Below are 24775 nucleotides of genomic sequence, written 5' to 3'. Positions count from 1 at the left end.
AAAATAAAATACAATAATAAAGTGAAAATTCTGGAAGAAAGTGGCACAAACCAAAGTAATAGCACTGTCTGTACACAAGTATACGTTAGTGGCTGCTTCGGCTTCAGACGCTACGCTTGTAGATAAGATGGTCTTTTCATCTGATGAAATGACCATACTGATAGATAGAGCATTGTGTCAGATTATATTCATTCATGAAAGCAAGTTCACGCATGTGCACCTTGTCCCACGCTGGTACAGGGACACAGCTAGTTAAAGAGCAGCAAACCGAGCATCCATGTTCGTCCATGTTTCTGCCAGGTAACTGACTCTCTATTAGAGTAACAATGTACAAAATGTAGTGCACAGTCGGGAACCGGGGGTGGGGCTGTTAGGCAATGGTGTCCAATGGGGATTCCTGTACCCTTGTGGGCCAGTCCGACCCTGCTTGGAGGTTAAATTTGCAGCTGATCCAATGGCTGGATCCAAATGATTAAACTTTACAATAAGTTGATCTCAATGGATTTTGGTGTGTTTTTTTCATCCTCTCTACAAACTTTAATTATAAATTATTTATTAAAAATGTACTTTCCTTGTATGCTTGATAACATTATTTGAAGGCAACAAAAAGTTATAATAAAGGCTGCCTTTTAAAACAAGTTTGAAAACATTATTAGTATAAAAATTCAATGGTGTGGTGTATACATGGTAAATTACGTATATAGTGCCAGCAACATTAAATCTGCAACCTCATATAAATTATATTATCAGCATTTTCTTACCCCATGATAGCTGGACATGAACCATCAGGTTTAGTATCATCTAATGCAATCTCTACTGGGGTATTTTCATCATCAATAAACATTGCTCCACTGTAATCTGTCAAGAAAGACAAAAAATATTAATTGTTTTACAAACAAAAAAAAGAAACATTTGCAGTTGGAAGGCAGAATGATGTACAGTATTTAAATTAGTTTTTGTCATTTTCATTTTCAATTCGTAGAAACCCAAATCAATTGTATTTTCCAATGTACTGTTTTTCCATTGCTGCATACTGCTAACATGCAATAATGGAAATTAAATATTTTGTTACAGTAAAATGAATTTTAAATTGTGTAAAACACCATATTTTACAATATTAACATGAAACCTAATATGTGTAAAATAACTAATACGTCTCTTTTAACAGTAACAGTTATTTTGATAAACAGATGTCTAAGAGCAGCAAACCCACACAGAAATTTTTGTTCTGTAAATAGAAAATTATGTTTTCAGCATGCATCTGATAAGTTTTATTCCTACATATCATTATCACTTTTGCAATATATCTGTAGAGTCTAAACACTTATGGATGCCAGTCACAATCACAGCTCTCAGCATGTCATGTGATAGTAGAGAAGGGGGCGGTTACAGTGCAAGTTAAGGTCAGGAGGGAATTCCAAAGCCTCTCTGCTCAATACATAAAGTGCCCTGTCTTACAGTCTGCCACTGTACAGATGTGTCCTCATTAGGGGTGAGCGGGTTCGGATTTCTGAAATCCGAACCCCCCCGAGCCCCCCCGATCCGAGTCCGATCCGAGTCAGGCTCGACTTTTCCCGCCTGACTCGGATCTGACATCGAGGCAAAACGTCATCATCCCGCCTTCCGAGTCTCGCGGGTTTTGGATCCTATATAAGGTACCCGCGTCGGCGCCATTTTCTCACTCGGCTGTGGACAGTGAAGAGGGAGGGTGGGAGTTAGTGCTGTGTAGTGTAGTGTAGTGTAGTGCTGCTGTTGTCCACTACTTCAAAGTCCATAGGGGCTGGCTGTGTTGTGCTGTGCTGCTGTTGTTAATAGGGGCTGTGTCCACTACTTCAAAGTCCATAGGGGCTGGCTGGACTGTGTTGTGCAGTCAGTTCCAAAGTCCTGTGCAGTGTCCCAGTCCTAAAGGGGTGCTGTAGTGTTGTCCAGGGGGTGCTCTGTCCATCAGGGGTGCTCCCCCCAAGTGCTAAAAAAATAATATATTTTCTGTGTTTGTGAATTGTGTGCGCAGTAGCCGCACGTGCATCAACAAAGTAGTGCCAAGCGTGCGCCTGTGTCATAAGTAAAGGGCCGGCTGGCTTGACCGTTAAGGGTGCTGTAACCCCCGAAAGTACACTCCAGTCCAAACCAAAAAAAAAATTATTTTCTGTGTTTGTGAATTGTGTGCGCAGTAGCCGCACGTGCATCAACAAAGTAGTGCCAAGCGTGCACCTGTGTCATAAGTAAAGGGCCGGCTGGCTTGACCGTTAAGGGTGCTGTAACCCCCGAAAGTACACTCCAGTCCAAACCTAAAAAAAAATTATTTTCTGTGTTTGTGAATTGTGTGCGCAGTAGCCGCACGTGCATCAACAAAGTAGTGCCAAGCGTGCGCCTGTGTCATAAGTAAAGGGCCGGCTGGCTTGACCGTTAAAGGGTGCTGTAACCCCCGAAAGTACACTCCAGTCCAAACCAAAAAAAAATTATTTTCTGTGTTTGTGAATTGTGTGCGCAGTAGCCGCACGTGCATCAACAAAGTAGTGCCAAGCGTGCGCCTGTGTCATAAGTAAAGGGCCGGCTGGCTTGACCGTTAAGGGTGCTGTAACCCCCGAAAGTACACTCCAGTCCAAACCTAAAAAAAAATTATTTTCTGTGTTTGTGAATTGTGTGCGCAGTAGCCGCACGTGCATCAACAAAGTAGTGCCAAGAGTGCCCCTGTGTCATAAGTAAAGGGCCGGCTGGCTTGACCGTTAAAGGGTGCTGTAACCCCCGAAAGTACACTCCAGTCCAAACCAAAAAAAAATTATTTTCTGTGTTTGTGAATTGTGTGCGCAGTAGCCGCACGTGCATCAACAAAGTAGTGCCAAGCGTGCGCCTGTGTCATAAGTAAAGGGCCGGCTGGCTTGACCGTTAAAGGGTGCTGTAACCCCTGAAAGTACACTCCAGTCCAAACCAAAAAAAAATTATTTTCTGTGTTTGTGAATTGTGTGCGCAGTAGCCGCACGTGCATCAACAAAGTAGTGTCAAGCGTTCGCCTGTGTCATAAGTAAAGGGCCGGCTGGCTTGACCGTTAAGGGTGCTGTAACCCCCGAAAGTACACTCCAGTCCAAACCAAAAAAAAAATTATTTTCTGTGTTTGTGAATTGTGTGCGCAGTAGCCGCACGTGCATCAACAAAGTAGTGCCAAGCGTGCGCCTGTGTCATAAGTAAAGGGCCGGCTGGCTTGACCGTTAAGGGTGCTGTAACCCCCGAAAGTACACTCCAGTCCAAACCAAAAAAAAAATTATTTTCTGTGTTTGTGAATTGTGTGCGCAGTAGCCGCACGTGCATCAACAAAGTAGTGCCAAGCGTGCGCCTGTGTCATAAGTAAAGGGCCGGCTGGCTTGACCGTTAAGGGTGCTGTAACCCCCGAAAGTACACTCCAGTCCAAACCAAAAAAAAAATTATTTTCTGTGTTTGTGAATTGTGTGCGCAGTAGCCGCACGTGCATCAACAAAGTAGTGCCAAGCGTGCGCCTGTGTCATAAGTAAAGGGCCGGCTGGCTTGACCGTTAAGGGTGCTGTAACCCCCGAAAGTACACTCCAGTCCAAACCAAAAAAAAATTATTTTCTGTGTTTGTGAATTGTGTGCGCAGTAGCCGCACGTGCATCAACAAAGTAGTGCCAAGCGTGCGCCTGTGTCATAAGTAAAGGGCCGGCTGGCTTGACCGTTAAGGGTGCTGTAACCCCCGAAAGTACACTCCAGTCCAAACCTAAAAAAAAATTATTTTCTGTGTTTGTGAATTGTGTGCGCAGTAGCCGCACGTGCATCAACAAAGTAGTGCCAAGAGTGCCCCTGTGTCATAAGTAAAGGGCCGGCTGGCTTGACCGTTAAAGGGTGCTGTAACCCCCGAAAGTACACTCCAGTCCAAACCAAAAAAAAATTATTTTCTGTGTTTGTGAATTGTGTGTGCAGTAGCCGCACGTGCATCAACAAAGTAGTGCCAAGCGTGCGCCTGTGTCATAAGTAAAGGGCCGGCTGGCTTGACCGTTAAAGGGTGCTGTAACCCCTGAAAGTACACTCCAGTCCAAACCAAAAAAAAATTATTTTCTGTGTTTGTGAATTGTGTGCGCAGTAGCCGCACGTGCATCAACAAAGTAGTGTCAAGCGTTCGCCTGTGTCATAAGTAAAGGGCCGGCTGGCTTGACCGTTAAGGGTGCTGTAACCCCCGAAAGTACACTCCAGTCCAAACCAAAAAAAAAATTATTTTCTGTGTTTGTGAATTGTGTGCGCAGTAGCCGCACGTGCATCAACAAAGTAGTGCCAAGCGTGCGCCTGTGTCATAAGTAAAGGGCCGGCTGGCTTGACCGTTAAGGGTGCTGTAACCCCCGAAAGTACACTCCAGTCCAAACCAAAAAAAAAATTATTTTCTGTGTTTGTGAATTGTGTGCGCAGTAGCCGCACGTGCATCAACAAAGTAGTGCCAAGCGTGCGCCTGTGTCATAAGTAAAGGGCCGGCTGGCTTGACCGTTAAGGGTGCTGTAACCCCCGAAAGTACACTCCAGTCCAAACCAAAAAAAAAATTATTTTCTGTGTTTGTGAATTGTGTGCGCAGTAGCCGCACGTGCATCAACAAAGTAGTGCCAAGCGTGCGCCTGTGTCATAAGTAAAGGGCCGGCTGGCTTGACCGTTAAGGGTGCTGTAACCCCCGAAAGTACACTCCAGTCCAAACCAAAAAAAAATTATTTTCTGTGTTTGTGAATTGTGTGCGCAGTAGCCGCACGTGCATCAACAAAGTAGTGCCAAGCGTGCGCCTGTGTCATAAGTAAAGGGCCGGCTGGCTTGACCGTTAAAGGGTGCTGTAACCCCTGAAAGTACACTCCAGTCCAAACCAAAAAAAAATTATTTTCTGTGTTTGTGAATTGTGTGCGCAGTAGCCGCACGTGCATCAACAAAGTAGTGCCAAGCGTGCGCCTGTGTCATAAGTAAAGGGCCGGCTGGCTTGACCGTTAAGGGTGCTGTAACTCCCGAAAGTACACTCCAGTCCAAACCAAAAAAAAAATTATTTTCTGTGTTTGTGAATTGTGTGCGCAGTAGCCGCACGTGCATCAACAAAGTAGTGCCAAGCGTGCGCCTGTGTCATAAGTAAAGGGCCGGCTGGCTTGACCGTTAAGGGTGCTGTAACCCCCGAAAGTACACTCCAGTCCAAACCAAAAAAAAAATTATTTTCTGTGTTTGTGAATTGTGTGCGCAGTAGCCGCACGTGCATCAACAAAGTAGTGCCAAGCGTGCGCCTGTGTCATAAGTAAAGGGCCGGCTGGCTTGACCGTTAAGGGTGCTGTAACCCCCGAAAGTACACTCCAGTCCAAACCTAAAAAAAAATTATTTTCTGTGTTTGTGAATTGTGTGCGCAGTAGCCGCACGTGCATCAACAAAGTAGTGCCAAGCGTGCGCCTGTGTCATAAGTAAAGGGCCGGCTGGCTTGACCGTTAAAGGGTGCTGTAACCCCCGAAAGTACACTCCAGTCCAAACCAAAAAAAAATTATTTTCTGTGTTTGTGAATTGTGTGCGCAGTAGCCGCACGTGCATCAACAAAGTAGTGCCAAGCGTGCGCCTGTGTCATAAGTAAAGGGCCGGCTGGCTTGACCGTTAAAGGGTGCTGTAACCCCCAAAGTACACTCCAGTCCAAACCAAAAAAAAATTATTTTCTGTGTTTGTGAATTGTGTGCGCAGTAGCCGCACGTGCATCAACAAAGTAGTGCCAAGAGTGCGCCTGTGTCATAAGTAAAGGGCCGGCTGGCTTGACCGTTAAAGGGTGCTGTAACCCACAAAGTACACTCCAGTCCGAACCAAAAAAAAAATTATTTTCTGTGTTTAGCCGCACGTATATATCAAATCGATATAACATAAATGGAGGACCAAACTTTCTCCGATAAAAATAAAATAGAGAAAGATCAAGAACCACTTCCTCCTAGTGCTGAAGCTGCTGCCACTAGTCATGACATAGACGATAACATGCCATCAACGTCGTCTGCCAAGGCCGATGCCCAATGTCATAGTAGAGGGCACATACAATCCCAAATGGCAAAGTTCAGGAAAATGACCTTGAAAAAGACATTTAAATCAGCTGAAGAGAAACGTAAACTTGCCAATATGCCATTTACGACACGGAGTGGCAAGGAACGGCTAAGGTCGATCCCTAGTATGTTCATGACTAGTGGTTCAGCTTCACATGACGATGGAAGCACTCCTCCCACTAAAAAAATCAAAAGAGTTAAGCTGGCAAAAGCACAGCGAAGAACTGTGCTTTCTAAGAAGATATCACAAATCCCCAAAGAGAGTCCAAGTGTGGTGGTGGTTGCGATGCCTGACCTTCCCAGCACTGGACGGGAAGAGGTGGCTCTTTCCACCATTTGCACGCCCCCTGCAAGTGCTGAAAGGAGCACCCACAGTCCACTTGCTGATATGCAAATTGAAGATGTCACTGTTGAAGTACAACAGGATGAGGATACTGGTGTAGCTGGCGCTGAGGAGGAAGTTGGCGAGGAGGATTCTGATGGTGATGTGGTTTGTTTAAATCAGGCTCCGGGGGAGACAGTTGTTGTCCGTGGGATGAAAAAGCCCATCACGGTCATGCCTGGGCAGAAGACCAAACATTCCACCTCTTTGGTCTGGCAATATTTCTATCCAAATCCGGACAACAACTGTCTTGCCATATGTACCATATGTAAAGGTGAAATAAGTAGGGGTAGGGACGTCAACCACCTAGGAACATCCTCCCTTATACGGCACCTGCAGCGCGTTCATAAAAAGTTACTGTCAAGTTCAGAAACTTTGGCTCAGACCGTAAGCAGTCCAGGGACACCTAAATCCCGTTGTCCTGTTGTATCCAAGCGCCTGCAAACCACACCGTCAACTCCCTCCTCGTCAATTTCCTCCTTAGTCAGGATCGGAAGTAGTCCTGCAGGCCATATCACTGGCATGACTGACTCTCCTATCCGGGATTCCTCCGGAGGATCCTGCATTGCTACGCCTACTGCTGCCGCTGCTGCTGTTGCTGCTGCTGCTGGGAGTCGTTCATCATCCCAGAGAGGAAGTAGGAACACCACTACTTTTACTAAACAATTGACCCTCCAACAGTCCTTAGCGAGGAGGATGAAGTACGACAGCAGTCATCCTGAAGCAAAACGTATAACTGAGGCCTTGACTGCTATGTTGGTGTTAGACGTGCGTCCGGTATCCGCCATTAGTGCAGTGGGATTTAGACAATTGATGGAGGTAGTGTGTCCCCGGTTCCAAATCCCGTCTAGATTCCACTTCACTAGGCAGGCGATACCGAGACTGTACAGAAACGTCAGAAAAAGTGTCCTCAGTGTCCTGAAAAATGCCGTTGTACACAATGTCCACTTAACCACGGACATGTGGACAAGTGGAACAGGGCAGACTAAGGACTATATGACTGTGACAGCCCACTGGGTAGATGTATCACCTTACGCAGCAACAGCAGCAGCGTCACCAGTAGCAGCATCTCAGAAACGCCAGCTCGTTACAAGGCAGGCTACGCTGTGTATCACCGGTTTCAGTAAGAGGCACACCGCCGACAACCTCTTAGAGAAACTGAGGGAAATCATCGCCCAGTGGCTTACCCCACTTAGACTCTCCTGGGGATTTGTGATATCTGACAACGCCACCAATATTGTGCGGGCATTACATCTGGGCAAATTCCAGCACGTCCCATGTTTTGCTCACACAATAAACTTGGTGGTGCAGAATTTTCTGAAAAGCGACAGGGGCGTGCAGGAGACGCTTTGGGTGGCCCGAAAAATTTCTGGCCACTTTCGCCATTCAGCGACTGCGTGCCGAAGACTGGAGCGCCAGCAAACACTCTTGAACCTGCCCCGCCATCACCTGAAGCAAGAGGTTGTGACGCGGTGGAACTCAACCCTCTATATGCTTCAGAGGATGGAGGAGCAGCAAAAGGCCATACAAGCCTATACATCCACCTATGACATAGGCAAAGGAGGGGGTATGCACCTGACTCAAGCGCAGTGGAGAATGATTTCCGTGTTGTGCAAGGTTCTTCAGCCCTTCGAACTTGCCACACGTGAAGTCAGTTCAGACACTGCCAGCTTGAGTCAGGTCATTCCCCTCATCAGGCTTTTGCAGAAGCAGCTGGAGAAAGTGAAGGAGGAGCTAAGACGGAGCGATTCCGCTCGGCATGTGGGACTTGTGGATGAAGCCCTTCATTCGCTTTGCCAGGATTCCAGGGTGGTCAATCTGTTGAAATCAGACCACTACATTTTGGCCACCGTGCTCGATCCTAGGTTTAAAGCCTATGTGGTGTCTCTCTTTCCGGCCGACACAAGCCTGCAGAGGTGCAAAGACCTGCTGGTGAACACACTGTCAGCTGAAGCGGAACGTGACACGTCAACGGCTCCTTCTTCATTTTCTCCCGCAACTGGGGCTGCCAGGAAAAAACTTAGGTATCCTAAGCAACCCGCTGGCGGTGATGCAGGGCAGGCAGGACCAAGTTTGGACATCTGGTCCGGACTGAAGGACCTGGCAACAATTTCTGACATGTCTACTGTCACTGCATATGATACTGTCACCATTGACAGAATGGTGGAGGATTACATCGGTGACAGCATCCAAGTAGGCATGTCAGACAGTCCATACCTGTACTGGCAGGAAAAAGAGGCAATTTGGAGGCCCCTGTACAAACTGGCTCTATTTTACCTGAGTTGCCCCCCCTCCAGTGTGTACTCCGAAAGAGTGTTTAGTGCAGCCGGGAACCTTGTCAGCGAAAGGCGTAGGAGGTTGCTTCCACAGAATGTGGAGAAGATGATGTTCATCAAAATGAATTATCAGCTCTTCCAGGGAGACCAGCCTCCAGAAGGTACAGAGGGACCTGTGGTGGTGGATTCAAGTGGGGACGAGTTAATACTTTGTGAGGATGAGGATGTACACACTGAAGAGGGTGAGGAATCGGTGGATGAGGAGGATGAGGATGACATCTTGCCTCCGTAGAGCCAGTTTGTGCAGGGACACATTAATTGCCAGCTTGTTTTGTGGGGGCCCAAACGAACCAATCATTTCAGCCACAGTTGTGTGGCAGACCCTGGCGCTGAAATGATTGATTTGTTAAAGTGTGCATGTCCTGTTTATACAACATAAGGGTGGGTGGGAGGGCCCAAGGACAATTCCATCTTGCACCTCTTTTTTTCTTTGCATTATGTACAGTTTGGGGCCTAGTTTTTCTAACTGCCATCCTGCCTGCCACTGCAGTGTCACTCCTAGATGGGTCACGTGTTTGTGCCGCCCACTCGTGTCGCTTAGCATAGTCATCCAGCTACCTCGGTGCAACCTTTTGGACATAAAAACACTATTGTGAGGTGTGAGGTGTTCAGAATAGACTGGAAATGAGTGGAAATTAAGGTTATTGAGGTTAATAATAGCATAGGAGCAGAAAAACCTACAAATTCTGTGATTTTAGCTGTTTTTATGCTTTTTTTCAAAAAAATACAGATCCAAAACACAAAACCCAGAACCCAAAACACGGAAGGGTGGTTTTGGCAAAACCAATCCAGATCCAAAACACGAAGAAAGATCCAGATCCAAAACCAAAACACAAAACACGAAAAGTGGCCGGTGCACACCCCTAGTCCTCATACATCTTACCTCCTTGCGCATTAAACAACCTTTCTAGTTGCGCCGTGCCATGGCGTGACTCTGTAGCACTGAGAGTCTATTTGTATGACTTTTACCTTCAATTGTGTCTTATATCTGCATGCGAAATGCTACATTACAGTGTCACAGTCGTTGACACTGTAACGTATTCGCACACAGAATAGAGGCACGCAGCATATAATTTAATCAGCAGAAGTTGCTTATACGTCCTATTCGCATCGCTTTTCAAATATGAAGATAAAAGTCGCATGAAAAGACGCTCAGTGCTACTGAGTCATGTCACTGCATGGCGCGACTGTTTAAGGAAGTCAGATGTATGTGGACAAACTGTACAGTGGCAGGCTGTAAGAATTTGCATCGTTTTGCAAATAAGACGCATTTGAAGGTAAAAAGTCGCATGAAAAGACACTCGGTGCTACCGAGTTGCACGTGCTCACGCGTTATGTTTAACGCGACTTGTAGCTTACGAAGGTAAGATGTATGTGGACACATCTGTAATTTATGTTTAAAAGCTGTCCTCAATTTTTGTGGGTTTGCAGCTTGAAGTTTGATATAAAAGACATAAAAAAAACTGTAATGAAATAAAACACAAACATATAGCAGAACACTTGTATACATGATTTAATTATTTACCCAATTTTCTCCAAAAAGCTTCCTTGTAGTACATCATGCACTTTATAACAGATCCCATTGGGATTTTCTGTATTAACTGATTTCTAATTGGTGGCAGCTCTGGATTAAAGTGGATCTTTACAGTTAGACATGGTGGTATAGCACTGATAACATACTTGCCCTGAAAAAAAAAAAAATGTGATTGCAATCTCATAATTAATAGTACAGGTGTTATACTAGTAGCTATAACTATAAATGTAAACATTTCTGAACATTAGAACTTGGTGAGTTATAAAGTTAAGACTAAACAAACATGAATCACCTCTCCACACATGCTTCATGAAAATATATTTAAATTTAATAAATTTAGGAATAAAATTATTGTAAAAAATATTCAAAGTTAACAACTAAGAAAATATAGATCATACAATTCACTCTATACTATAGTAAATCAACAATATTTTTTAGCTTTATTTGGCTCTTGATGACAAATACTCTATTGCACAATAATACCCCTTTTACACCGGACCTAAAACCAGGGTTTTTGAAGGGTTAACCCGGGCAGCTCCCTGGTGTAAAAGGGGATAGGGTTGGAACGCCGGGTCGACTGACCCGGCAATCCAACACAGGTAACTTGCAGGGTTTAACACGGGCATAGCCCGTGAAACCCTGAATGTGAGAACAGAGCACTCCGGGTCACGATGACCTGGAGTGCGCTGCTAGCCCGCTGCTAGCCGGCCGATTAGTCCGGCTTCAGTGGCGCTTGGAGATGACGTCATCTCCAAGAGATCACTTTCATTCCGGAAAAGCCGGGTCTATGCAGACCCGACTCCGGTGTAAGCGGCGCTGACTCGGGAATATCCCGAATCTGCGCCGGCAAAATTCCGGGTCTGATCCAGATAGGAACTTTGTTCCAACTCCGGGTCAGGCCCTGGAATTTAGGTGTAAAAGGGGTATTAGCTGTGCACGTTGTCAGAACTTGCTAGTAACTGATGTTGTTTTCAACAGATGAGCCAGATTCCCAATCAGTAGTTCTGAATGATTAAAGTCTAGCACCATAATAATACATGATTCGGCAGAATGGAAAGCATGGCGATTCCTGACCCCACTTGTGTGTCTATGAAGCCATTAACTGCTCTGGAAGCAGGAATTGTTCCCTGTACTTTCCCCTGTGGTTTCTTTACTTGATTATCGTGTAATATAGTAGTCCACAGTTAATGGCACTTCTACTTACAGTATACAGCAAATCAGTAATTATACTAATTTACTTACATAAAAGACTTCATGGTTTAAGGTCTCCACAACGACATTTTCACCTGACTGATCAAGTCTGACCACCGGTCTCTGTAATTTCACTCGATCCTGAAGATATTCCATTAATTTCTCACTAATCTGTCCAGCGCCTCCAATGAACTTTCGCTCCTTGAATTACAAAGTCATGACTTTACTTTCATTTATTGCCTGCCTTTGTGAAACGCACAAGAGCAGTATAATTTACAATGTAAATATTAATTAATAAAATTCTCTCTATATATACTATTATATTATCAGCTTCTTTGTCTGTCTAGCACAGGTGCTGTAAGAGCTGGAGAGAGATACTGACCCTGTTCCCTACCCCTGCAGCTCTCATTAGCTACCTGATACACAGACACAACCTCTCTTCATTCCCAGCCAGCGCTGGAAGGATGTAAGGACAGTTCCCTCCTATCTGCGCCTGGAGATTGCGCCTTAGCAGAAGCAGTACCTAGTGTTCCCGCTAAACTGTTTTACCGGGGTGCGCGCTCTGCCCTTATAGCCGCGCCCCACTAAAGCATCCTGCCCTATACCATCTCCACCCTCGTGACACAGACTGAGGGAAGATATGAGAGACAGGGATGAGAGAAAAAAATAAAACCCCTGCAACACCAGATACGGTAGCTAGCGACCCGTCAAATTACTGGTTCAAAATACTAGTGTATACAGTCAGGTGCATTAATATTGTGACATTGACAGAATTTTCATATTTTGGCCTCTATTCACCACCACAATGGCTTTGAAATGAAAGAAACAAGATGTGCTTTAACTGCAGACTTTCAGATTTAATTTGAGGGTAATTACATCCAAATCAGGTGAACGGTGTAGGAAGTACAACGGTTTCTATATGTGCCTCCCACTTTTTAAGGGGCCAAAAGTAATGGGACTATCAACTCAAAAGCTATTTCATGGACAGGTGTGGGCTATTCCCTCGTTATTTCATTATCAATTAAGCAGGTAAAAGGTCTGGAGTTGATTCTAGGTGTGATATTTGCATTTGGAATCAGTTGCTGTCGACTCTCAATATGAGATCCAAAGAGCTGTCACTATCAGTGAAGCAAGCCATCATTAGGCTGAAAAATCAAAACAAACCCATCAGAGAGATAGCAAAAACATTAGGTGTGGCCAAATCAACTGTATGGAACAGTCTTAAAAAGAAAAAAAGCGCCAGAGAGCTCAGCAACACCAAAAGACCCGGAAGACCGTGGAAAACAACTGTGGTGGATGACAGAAGAATTATTTCCCTGGTGAAGAAAAACCCCTTCACAACAGTTGGCCAAATCAAGAACACTCTCCAGGAGGTAGGTGTATATGTGTCAAAGTCAACAATCAAGAGAAGACTTCACAAGAGTGAATATAGAGGGTTCACTACAAGATGTAAACCATTGGTGAGCCACAAAAACAGGAAGACCAGATTAGAGTTTGCCAAACAACATCTAAAAAAGCCATTACAGTTCTGGCACAACATCCTATGGACAGATGAGACAAAGATCAACTTGTACCAGAGTGATGGGAAGAGAAAAGTATGGAGAAGGAAAGGAACTGCTCATGATCCAAAACATACCACCTCATCAGTGAAGCATGGTAGTGGTAGTGTCATGGCGTGGGCATGTATGGCTGCCAATGGAACTGGTTCCCTTGTATTTATTGATGATGTGACTACTGACAAAAGCAGCAGAATGAATTCTGAAGTGTTTTGGCCAATATTATATGCTCCTATTCAGTCAAATGCTTCAGAACTCATTGGACGGCGCTTCACAGTGCAGATGGACAATGATCCGAAGCATACTGCAAAAGCAACCAAAGAGTTTTTTAAGGCTAAAAAGTGGAATGTTATGCAATGGCCAAGTCAATCCCCTGACCTGAATCCGATTGAGCATGCATTTCACTTGATGAAGACAAAACTGAAGGCAAAATGCCCCAAGAACAAGCAGGAACTGAAGACATTTGCAGTAGAGGCCTGGAGAGCATCACCAGGGATGAAACCCAGCGTCTGGTGATGTCTATGCGTTCCAGACTTCAGGCTGTAATTGCCTGCAAAGGATTTGCAACAAAGTATTAAAAAGTGAAAGTTAGATTTAGTATTGTTTCGTTTGTCCCATTACTTTTGGCCCTTAAAAAGTGGGAGGCACATATAGAAACCGTTGTAATGCCTACACCGTTCACCTGATTTGGATGTAATTACCCTCAAATTAAATCTGGAAGTCTGCAGTTAAAGCACATCTTGTTTGTTTCATTTCAAAGCCATTGTGGTGGTGAATAGAGGCCAAAATATGAAAATTCTGTCAATGTCCCAATATTTATGCACCTGACTGTATGTATATGAACACCCTCTATTTTACAACATGGTACCATGATGAATTTATGGATATATTTAGGATTTCTAATTTATTCCCACTAATGGACATGATGTACTCAATAATATGCAAAAAAACTATAACTACACCTGTCCTTACTAACTGTCCAATGTAGTTGGTGCATTTCCCAGTAAAAACTACATAATGGAGGCAGAAGAACGCTGATCTACGACAAGGCCATTGAGAAGTAGCAATCAAGAAAAGACTACAAGGATTTTTCCAAGGCATTGTATGTAATCCGAAACACATTATTAAAAAAAAGAGAGAAAATTATGAAACAACTGTGAAATGTGCCTAGAACCGGATGTCCTCCAAAACTTGGGGTCCAGTGTGAGAAGAACTGTAGTAAGGGACAGGGCCGGACTGGCCATCTGGCAAATGCTAGAAGGGCCGATGGCCTGATGGGCCACTGGAGTACGGACCGGTCACACGTACAGAGAGCAGATTAAGTCACTGAAAGCCCAGCCCCTTACTGTACGAGGCCAGTAAGCAGTGGGTGCAGTCACTGTTCTGTGCTAGTGCTCTGCATAGGAGGTGGGAATCTGACTGTGCTGCCCGCCCTCACTGACATGCATCAGCCATTGCGGAGAACACACACCACAGCACTGCAGCAGGCAAGAGAAGCAGAGTGGGAGGGGACTGAAGAGCAAGAGCAAAAGGTCAGTAGGTGCACGGAGCCACAGACCTCAATGGGGGAGGTGACAAACTCCCTCAGTCTCTCCACTGTTCCGTGCAGCAGCAGATTAACCCCTGCATTGCTGGAACTGGCCACTGTATACAGTGTTTTAGTGGACAATGTAAGGTCTATGAAGAATTATAGTTTTACTGGTGTACTTAGAGTTAAAGATGGTAGTAACAGGCATGCAGGAAAATAGTTGTAATTACGGCTTTTGGGATACTGACGCTCAGAATGCCGACGCCCTAATCCTGACACCAGTCAGGATCTCGGCATCGGGATCTCAGCTGTAAGTAGGGGGCAAGGGGGAGGATTAGGGGTTAGCCACTAGGGAGAGGGTCAGGGACTGGGGGTGGGGGTTAGGGATAGGCACTAGAGCGGAGGGTTAGGTTTAGGCACTAGGGGGGAGTTTGGGTTTGTGGATCAGGAAGTGAAGTTTAGGTGTACGGTTCTTACCGGCTGTTGTTGGTATTTTAACCCTCTCGGGATGCCAGCGTCAGGATTCTGACCGCCAGCATCTTGTACCCAACCTGGCCTGCATGGTTTGTAGAAAATGTAATCCCAAAATATGTTGTCAAAAAACATATTTAAACAAACACAGCAATGTTGCTCACCTTCTTTAGATGTTTAGTTAAGTGGACTACTCTATGAACACTTGGGGACACCTGAAAACTAGTGCACAGGAAAACTGTCGTGTTGGCCACATAGCATGTAATTAGGATCTAGCTGTTATTTTTGTAGTGCTGTTTAGAAAATAAAAACATGCATCTGAATGGTCACTATGGGCAACACCAGTTTTTCTGTTCCAGCCTTTCAGGATCAACTGAAACTGATCTCATCCGATTTCCAAGTTTACAGTATTATTTGACCTAGCACATTAGTCACCAGTTTAATTTTGATGCTCAGAAAAGACTTTGGCCCATAGTTTCTCTATTTCCATGGATCATTCCTACATTTGGGTATGGAATTATAAACATACAGTGAATCTGGATGAAGATAAAGTTAATGGTAAGGATGAGTAGCCACTTAGTGGCTTTGTGTAGAAAACATGTCAGCTAAGTCTGTGGCCTGTATATATGTATATATACTTTGTGTGATAAAGATGAACGACCATTAGCACTTTGGTATTAGAATATAATTATACATTATTTGAAAATACCACAACACTGTAAACAAACATGAAAAATATTATTTTGAATATTGGAGCAATATGTGCCCATGTTCTTCTATCCAGCAGCTAGAAAGATCCCCACTTTTGGGAAACAAACCGTTTGCTCGACTCAACTTTAAATTTGAGTTCAGCTAAATTAAGTTATATCTCCTGATTGGAAGCTGCCCTTGAATTGTCTTTAGGTGATAATTAAAGACATAAAATATGAATAAACTCAGCTAAATGTTTTATCAGTACCTGGTCCTGATTCTAATTGCTAATTAAGACAACGGATATTTACATGAATGCAAATAATTGCTCATTTAGAGTTAGGAGAAAATCCAATTAAAGAAACCATGTTGTGATGCAAGAAATCCAAATATATTTGACTTTTTCCCATACAAGGAAAGTATTCCCTACAGTACTTTTGCATATACTGTAGAATAGACATAATGGCTTGCCTTATCTTTACATTGGCATGTAGTGTTGAGCTAGGACAACCCCCCGCTCTAAATATGTCCATACCTTTAAAATTTGCCTCACTACAGTGCAGCGTGGTTTTGCTAAAATGCAGCCCTGCATGTTTTACATGGATTTCCTCCAAACGATAAATGAGGCCCAAAATATATTATGGCTTCTGTTTTATAAAATAGAAAATGAAAAATGTGTCTAGAATAAAGAGAAAAGGAGTTAAAAGATGTTTTACCTGTCCTCCATTTTCTACTGAGAACATTCGCTGTGCTCCCCCACACTGCTTTGTGTACCAGAGGAACCACAGAGCAGAAACATGCTGAGTTTCAGAGGTGACATTCACATTCACAAAAAGCTGACCAAATCTTTTAGCCGCTCTGTTAAAAAAAAAAAAAATTAAATACATAATTATTTTACATTCACATTAAGACCGGTATCCAACTAGCAGCGAAAATTTTTCAGACGCAAAAAACTGTTTGTTTTTTTTTCGTCGATTTTTGGGTCTTTTCGGCGATTGTTTTTTCACGTTATCCAATTAAACCCCGTTTTTTACGTCTGAAATCTTTCTGTTTTTCTCATGAAAACACATAGGATCCGCGACACATAGGATCTGGACAATTAAAATTTCAGTATGGGAACATCTCTCTCAAATCTAAATCTTTCTGCAGTGTTACACTTGCTGTGCAACATGGTGTAAAGGGAATCGTTATGTAATGCCACCGGATCTATTCCTGGCGGATGAAATATCGACGCAGGAATGCCGAAGCATGAAGATCCCGACTGGGGCAGGTAAGTACCCCAACCCTCCCCTCTCCCCTAACCCTCCCTTAGTGGTACATAACCCTAAAACTCCCAGGGTGGTGCCTAACCCTAAGGTGGTGGCGGTATGTAATGCCGGTGACTGTTTAGCCGCCGGATTAAATCCCGGCAGCCCGAAATCCCGACAGCTGAAGGAAAGTACCTTAACCCTGCCCTCTCCCCCCTAACCCTCCCTTAGGGGTGCCTAACCCTAACCTCCCCGTTAGTGCCTAAACCTAACTCCCCTCCCCGCACCCTAAACCTAACCCCCCCTAGTGGTGCCTAAGCCTAAACCCCCCATTCCCCTACCCCTCCCGGGGGCTGCCTAACCCTAAGTCCCCAAGGGGGCCCTAAACCTAACCCTCCCCCCACCACGATTAGAGGCTAAGACACCCGGAATAACTTAGTTCGGTATGCCGGGTGTCAGGATTCCGTAGTGGGGCTAATGATAGGCGTCGGGATTTCAACGCCTGTCTTTAGTCACATGTCGGAATGTAAGTGTCGGAATATCAGTGGTGCCTAACCCAAACCCCCCTCCCCCTAGCCTAACCCTAACCCTCCCCGGGGGGTGCCTAACCCTAAGTCCCCCCAGGCAAGGCCGCCATCAGGGGGGGACTGCCGGGACTGGAGTACCAGGCCAGGGGCTGAGAGGGGACCCGGCCGCAAACCCAGTCCCCCCCTTGCCTACAGATCCATCGCCGCCGCTAAATGAGTGTGTTTTTTTTTTTTCTGTGAGACGGAGATTCTTGTCTCCGTCTCACTGGAGTTCCCCATGCCTGCCTGCCTGCCTGTCAGTGAAGAGAGCTACCGCAAATGCGCGGCAGCTCCTCGTACTCTCGAAGCCACAGATATCACATAGAATGAAGGGAGCAAATGTGGTGGTACATAGCTCCACCTAGGCAATTTGCGCTGCCAGCTCCTTTGGTTACAGTGCTCGGTCAGCCACTGCGCTCCTACTCCAGCTGCAGGTAAGGCACACTTTCATACATTGGGGGATTGGGCTGTGAGTTGTTACATGTTGAGGGAAATCATCAGAATAAATAACTGGGCAATGTGGGCACTGGGCAGCATGTGTATGTATGTATGTATATGTGTGTGTAAATGTAGTATATATATCTATATATATATCTATATATCTATATATATTTATATATATTATATATATATATATATACACACACACACATCTATATAGTATATACAGTATATATATAAGCACACAGTGTGTGTATATCTATCTACCTATATATATATATATATATATATCATTATATATATAGATATCTATATATATATCTATATATATATAAACAAACCACTCCAGCAGCACTCCTCATCCAGTTAATAGAAATAAGCAAATAGGTGCCTTCCTCACATGGGCCCCTTCCGGGGATCACGATGTATAAATCACCAACCAGGCGGCACTCGTATCAATAATATGGCGGGAGACCAAAATACGCCAACGTTTCAATGTTTTAATATAACAATTTTCCTCAGGGCATATATTATATATTTAATATTTACAGTGTATATCTATAGGCAATAACCTAACAGTGTGGGCAGTATGTGTGTGTATATATATATATCTCTCCAGGTAATACCATCCCACCACACAGTATTGGAGAAATGGCGACACTCAGGTACTATCATGTAAGACTTCACACAACAAAAAGGGTCTGTGCCACCATTTCAGTCCATCCAGACTTTTATTAAGAATATTCTTGCTAAAAGAAACTTTGGGCAAATACACTGTTTGAATTCATCCATGAAAGTACCCATGAGCGACGCCGTTTGTCCAATATTGTATTCCCACTAAACGCCCATTTTGCCGCCTGCCCACACCCCTGCCCATCACACCGTGCCTCTGAAAGGAGGAGTGCATCACATAGAGAGTAGGTCTCAGAGCAACAAGTACAAGGTTAGTGTGGGGACTGCCTGCAGACAGAAGGTGGGCTGGCTGGAGACACAGCAAAAGGGGGCCAGGCTCGAGACAGAGAAGGGGGTCAGGCTGGGGAGACAGAAGGGGGCTCACTGTAACTGGGAAGACAATGCATGGCAAGAGATGCAGAAACATGGGGGGGCGCTGCCTAGTTTGTCAGAGCCGGGCCCCACAATTTCTGATGGCAGCCCTGCCCCCGGGGGTTCCTAAACCTAACCGTCCGCCCACTGCTCCATGCTACAATTCCCCGCTTACCTTCGTTCGGGATGCCGGACGTCGGGATTTCGGCGTCTAGCTAAAGATAGGCGTCGGGATTTACACGCCTTTCTTTAGTACCAGGTCAGGTTTCCAGTGACAGGATTCAGTCAGCCGGCATGCTGGACCCCGGTAATTCAACTGCATCCCGAGATTCCCGGGAATTTGGCCTGCCTCAGCCAAATTCCCGGGTAGCCGCGTCTGTCTGAAAGGTACCTACCCGGGAACACGTTCCTGGGTAGCCGCCCCTTCAATCGACGAGGGTTTTTCCTGGGACTTAAGTCCCGGGAAATTACCCTGCTTCTGTCTGAATGGTGCTACCCGAGAATTTACTACTCCCGGGCAGCACCAAGCAGCTTTTACATGGAGTTGACAGCGCAAAGCGTCCTATAGGACGCTCAGCGCTGCTGCTCACCACGCCCAGCGCCGGCCGGCTGTGTACAGAGAACCCCAGCCAGACAGTGGGGACACCCGCCCGCGGTCTCTGCCACAGCGGGCCTCCCACCACGCCGGTCGCTGTGTCGGCGACACAGGACCCCAGCCGGACGCCGGGGACACCCGCGCTGGAGACCGCCGACTGGTCCCAGCCATAGCGGGCCACCCGTACACTCCCGCTGGACCACTAGGAAATTTAAATAAATGAAAACAAAATAATAAAAAATTTTTTTAAATCTGCATTAAGATGGGCCAGCTTCCGGCAGCTGAATGATGACATCATCATCACCAGCCAGAGAGGGGATAGGCTAGGAGGAGCAGACGGCAGAGAAGAGGCAGGTAAGCAGAAAAACCCTGCTCTTGTCTGAAAGGGGTCTACCTGGGAATTTCCCGGGTAGACACTGTAGTATGAAAGGGGGGTCTCGACCAAATACCCGGGAATTTGCACAGGAGAAATTCCCGAGTCTGAGCAGGAAATTCCCCGGGTTGTATGTCTGAAAGGGGTATTACTCCTTTTTTTACTTTGCTTTCAACTCTGAATACACAAGTGACCTTAGGATATTTATAAACTTCTAGAAATAATATATGTATAAACTGTAAGTTCTGATATCATCACTTAAAAATGGATGTAATTATATCAGTGCTTATTTAGAAAACCAATGTAATTACTATGCAGCTATATCGCAAATTATAACTAATATTAGGACCGATGTTTAAAAAGTACTAAGGGCCAATCTGCAAATAAATCATCACTGCGAGTGACAAAGAAAATGAAACCTGACGCATACGCAGTGCAGCTCAGACGCATTTGCAGACACCTGCAATGGCTCAATCGCGTAAACATCGGCATTGCGTCTATCAAGTCTGCAGCCTTATCTTTATAAGAATGCTTTGGTGACTTCTTATATCCTTATACTTAATATTACCCGATGCATGAACTCATATAACATAATCCTGCTATAGAAGTATATCAAACTGTTATAAAAAAGTTTACTTTGTCCAACAAACTTTGTCTATAAACTCCTTCATTGTCATTTTGTCCCATTCATTTGCATGAGGAGCTTTCCATGGGGCATCAACCGGAATCTGAAAATTACACAGATGATTACAATTATTAATAAGCTAAAGAATTTTGTTTCACCAAGAATCTTACACAATAAGGGGAGAATTCAATTATTGCGAACTAATGGCTGCAGTTAACGGGGATAATTTTACAGGTCTAATCGACCCAAAAAGAAATCCCGGAAAACTAGTGTGTTAACGGCTGCCGTAACCATGTTACCACATAGGCCCATAAACTTATCACGGATTCCATGTGTTAATGCCCGTTAACACTGTAATTTAATGGAAGTGAAAAATGGGCACTAATTGAATAGGCCCCGAGGCTACCACCCTTTTTCACGTTAAATTAACAGGGCTAATTGAATTTGGCCCTAATGCTTTATGGCGGCTGACATGAGATTGTTCAAAAATGCTGACTCAGAGATGGACACCTGTCGTGATTGTGTTTCCATACACAACGAACATGCAAAAATACAGTAATGACTCAGCCTCCCTCTATTGCACTGATAAGCCCACCTCCGGCGTCAGACATTCACCACTCATGCACAAAAGCAGGTACATCGGAAACATCGGTCGCACATCGAATTTCTGAGTAAGCCTATGCTGTCTCAGATGCTGGGGCCTCTGCATCTGCAAACAAAGTCACAGAGGATCACTAGAGCATGCCCAGAAAACAGTCCCAACACTACTGCATTTTACTAACCACCCCGTTACAGATGTGTCCACATACATCTATCCTCCATGTGCACAAGTTGCGCCACACAACGCGGGAGCTCAGTGTGCCTCTGTAGCGCCGTGTGACTTTTTACCTTCAAATGCGTCTTATTTACAGTGATGTGAATTACTCGCACAAGCAGCTTCTGCTGATTAAAATGATATGCAGCATGCCTCTGTGGGTGTATCTGCATTTACAGTGTCAGTGGCTGTAACACTGTAACATAGTGTTTCGCATGCAGTTACACCCGCAGACGCACAGAGATCATAGGCATTCTGCATATCATTTTAATCAGTAGAAGCTGCTTGTGCTAATTACGTGCATTACTGTGTGAATAAGACGCATTTGAATGGTAAAACGTCGCACAAAAGGACGCTCAGTGCTACCGAGTCACACCACGACATGGCACGACTAGAAGGGCTGTTTAAGAGGCTAGATGTATGAGGACACATCTGTGCCACCCACAAACGCTGACTACCTGTCACTCACTTTGCGATGAAATCCTCTCTGTGACCACCATGCACAGTGACAAAAAGAATCACTCCACTGCGTGTAACATCAACATTGTGTCCATCTAGGAATCAGACTCTGAGTCAAAAATAAATACATTATTTTATGTATACAAATACGTTACAGTCTCTCCCACCATCAATAGCCTTACTTTGTGGTGAAGACAGGAGTCTCCTTATCATATCCTATTTGTAATCCATATTAATTTGCCAATAAAGGAGTAAACTTAACTTTTCTGTAAAAATGCACAACTGTATTAGTTGTATTCCCTGCTATATACATTTGCTTGTACGCTTTACGGTTAATGAAGGTAAACAGCTTTGTAAAATCATGAAGCTGCTTAATGTACAGAGTTATATGTACCATTAAGATCCAAAATAATATATTGGGAGCACTGTTAAACAAACTGACATTAATGTTAATTAAGAACACACAAGGGCCTGATTCACTACGGATCGCAATTCTGCTTATACGCATGCACCACAGTTACTAATATCAACGGTGCTATTTAAATGTTTGCATTCACATTGTGATCGCATCCTAACATAAGGACGCCCACTTCCCCTTACTCACATCTGTATACTAGGGGAACATAGCGAAACAATCGGTAACATCGAGTAACATCGGACCCATATGCATACTTTCACAAGCCCTGACCTTACTCAGAAATTGCTAACATCCATGCACGCTATCAGTGCTTTGGCTGCTTATGGTCACGCAGTGGCTAATCTATGTACACCCCTGCAACGGCATTGAAATGCACTGGAACGCACAGTTTCAATTTGAAATTGTTTTAATATTACTAGGACAGAACAAAGATTACATATTGCCCTTGATATACAGCACATTACAAAACAATTAAAAAAAATATCAAGCAAAAACAAATTACACTTTAGTAATCACAATGTTGTTTTACCCTTCAGCGTAAAAGGGTTATAAACCAAATATTAAAAATGCATCTGACATTACAGAAAAGTGAGAAAATGAGAGTGAAATAAAGTGTTGCACTGATAAGTTACACAAAGGTATTTGCTCCAAAAGCATTGCCAGTATGCAGCATGAAATTCTGCTCATGTATGGATTGTACTAGTGAACCATGCCAGAGACTTGATAAATAACAGACACATTTAGGCAGTAATGATTTTCTTAATCTTAAAATATCAGTCAGTGTACTCTAAAACAAATAAATCATACACATATATTACTACACATAGAAACAAACATAGTAATATAACAGTTAATAATTTAGCATCATTTTACACGGCACGGCAGCATACGAATATATATATATATATATATATAGTAGTACTAATGTATCCTGTTTTGTACATTGTAAAGATAACACAAGGATGATATTATTATAGGGCCAGCATGATGTGGTCATCCGGTCCTGAACAGCAGTTAGGCACCAGGCTGGAGAGGCGCCACCGCCTCCTTCTATATTTGCCGGGCGCTTGCTGAGATTTTGTTACCAACGGGTGCCTGGTTGCTCCTTCCCTGCAGCCAGAGGCTGGAGCTCACGCCTGAGCTCTGCCTTATGACTCCCACAGTGGGTGTAAGGAGATACATCCTGACGTCTCTCTCACAGTGCCAAGCGCGAGGGGCACTGCTGGTGTGGGTATTGCGTGTAAGGAGCACTACTACTGTGGGCATTATGTGTGTCGTAACGTGAATAAGGGACACTACTATGTGGTGTAATGTGAATCAGGGGCAGTACTGTGGGCATTGTGTATAAGGGACACTACTGTGGGCATTATGTATAAGGGGCACTAGAGTGTGTGTAACGTGAATAAGGGGCACTACTATGTGGTGTAATGTGAATCAGGGGCACTGTGGGGCACATAAGTGCAATGCTGAATGCAGATTCACAATTATTGAGAATCTGCACGTGCGCAGGACCTGTTCTGTGAATGTGCAGAACAGGTCCTACGTGATCGCATGCAGCCCCTGCCTGATTGACAGGCAGACGCATCTAGGGAGCAGAGCGGGGGTGGGGACTGGCCAATATCTAGTATGTGGAATATTTTGGTTCTGAACTAAGAATTTTTTTCAGTTGTAGTATGTGGAAAGTTGGTTATGACCAATATGAAGTATGTGGAATATGTTGTTTCTGAACAATATGTAGTACATATGTGTTTACATGGGATGTAGTCAGGATGCCGGCAGTCAAGATGCTGACCACCGAATCCCGACACTGAAAGCCCGCATGGGACTAAAGATAAGCGTCTAAATACCGACGCCTATCATTAGCCCCATGCCGAAAACCAGACGCCCGTCATACCAAAAGTAGGTAAGCTGGGCGTCGGGAGCTCTTAGCCGTGGTAGGGAGGGTTAGGTTTAGGCAACCCCCCCTGGAAGGGTTAGGCTAGGAAAAGGGGGGGTTAGGCACCCCCACTGGGAGGGTTAGGCTAGGGGAAGGGGGGGTTAGGAACCACCGGGGGGAGGTTAGGGTTAGGCACCCCCGGGAGGGTTAGGTTTAGGGTACAGGGGTTAGGTTTAGGCACCCCTGGGTGGAGGTTAGGGTTAGGCACTAGGGGGGAGGTTATGGTTAGGCACCACTAATGGAGGATTAGTGTTGGGGGGGGGGGGCAGGCGAGGGTTAGGGTACTTACTTACCCTAGTCAGGATCTTCAGCTGCCGGCCTTCCGGCATCGGGATTTCATCTGCTGTGCTTGGATCCAGCGGTGTTACATACCGATTCCGTCTACATACATATAGCCTCCTTAAACGTTAAACAGCCCTTCTAGTCGCGCCATGCAGTGGTAACACTCGGTAGCGCCATGCGTCTTTTTGTGTAACTTTTTACCTTCAGATGCGTCTTATTCGCATGTCTACGTTCAGTGTACAACAGAGGGTGTAT

At 44.7% G+C, this 24775-nt stretch overlaps 1 protein-coding gene across 1 annotated transcript in view; it reads right to left on the bottom strand.

Moving 5' to 3' along the window:
• Positions 1-24775, bottom strand: part of LOC148508168 (amine oxidase [flavin-containing] A-like) — a 126430-nt gene that overhangs the window by 44459 nt on the left and 57196 nt on the right. The window contains exons 5-9 of the mRNA XM_088444906.1: positions 20623-20714; positions 16437-16578; positions 11527-11676; positions 10276-10435; positions 762-858 (exon numbers count right to left, since the gene is read on the bottom strand). Coding sequence (XP_088301032.1) covers positions 762-858; positions 10276-10435; positions 11527-11676; positions 16437-16578; positions 20623-20714 — 641 coding nt within the window. The remainder of the gene's footprint in view (positions 1-761; positions 859-10275; positions 10436-11526; positions 11677-16436; positions 16579-20622; positions 20715-24775) is intronic.

The sequence above is a fragment of the Taudactylus pleione genome, unplaced genomic scaffold (assembly GCF_031769625.1).
Source record: "Taudactylus pleione unplaced genomic scaffold, aTauple2 ptg000374l, whole genome shotgun sequence".
NCBI classification, from domain to species: domain Eukaryota; kingdom Metazoa; phylum Chordata; class Amphibia; order Anura; family Myobatrachidae; genus Taudactylus; species Taudactylus pleione.
This window is presented reverse-complemented; position numbering and strand designations above follow the sequence as displayed.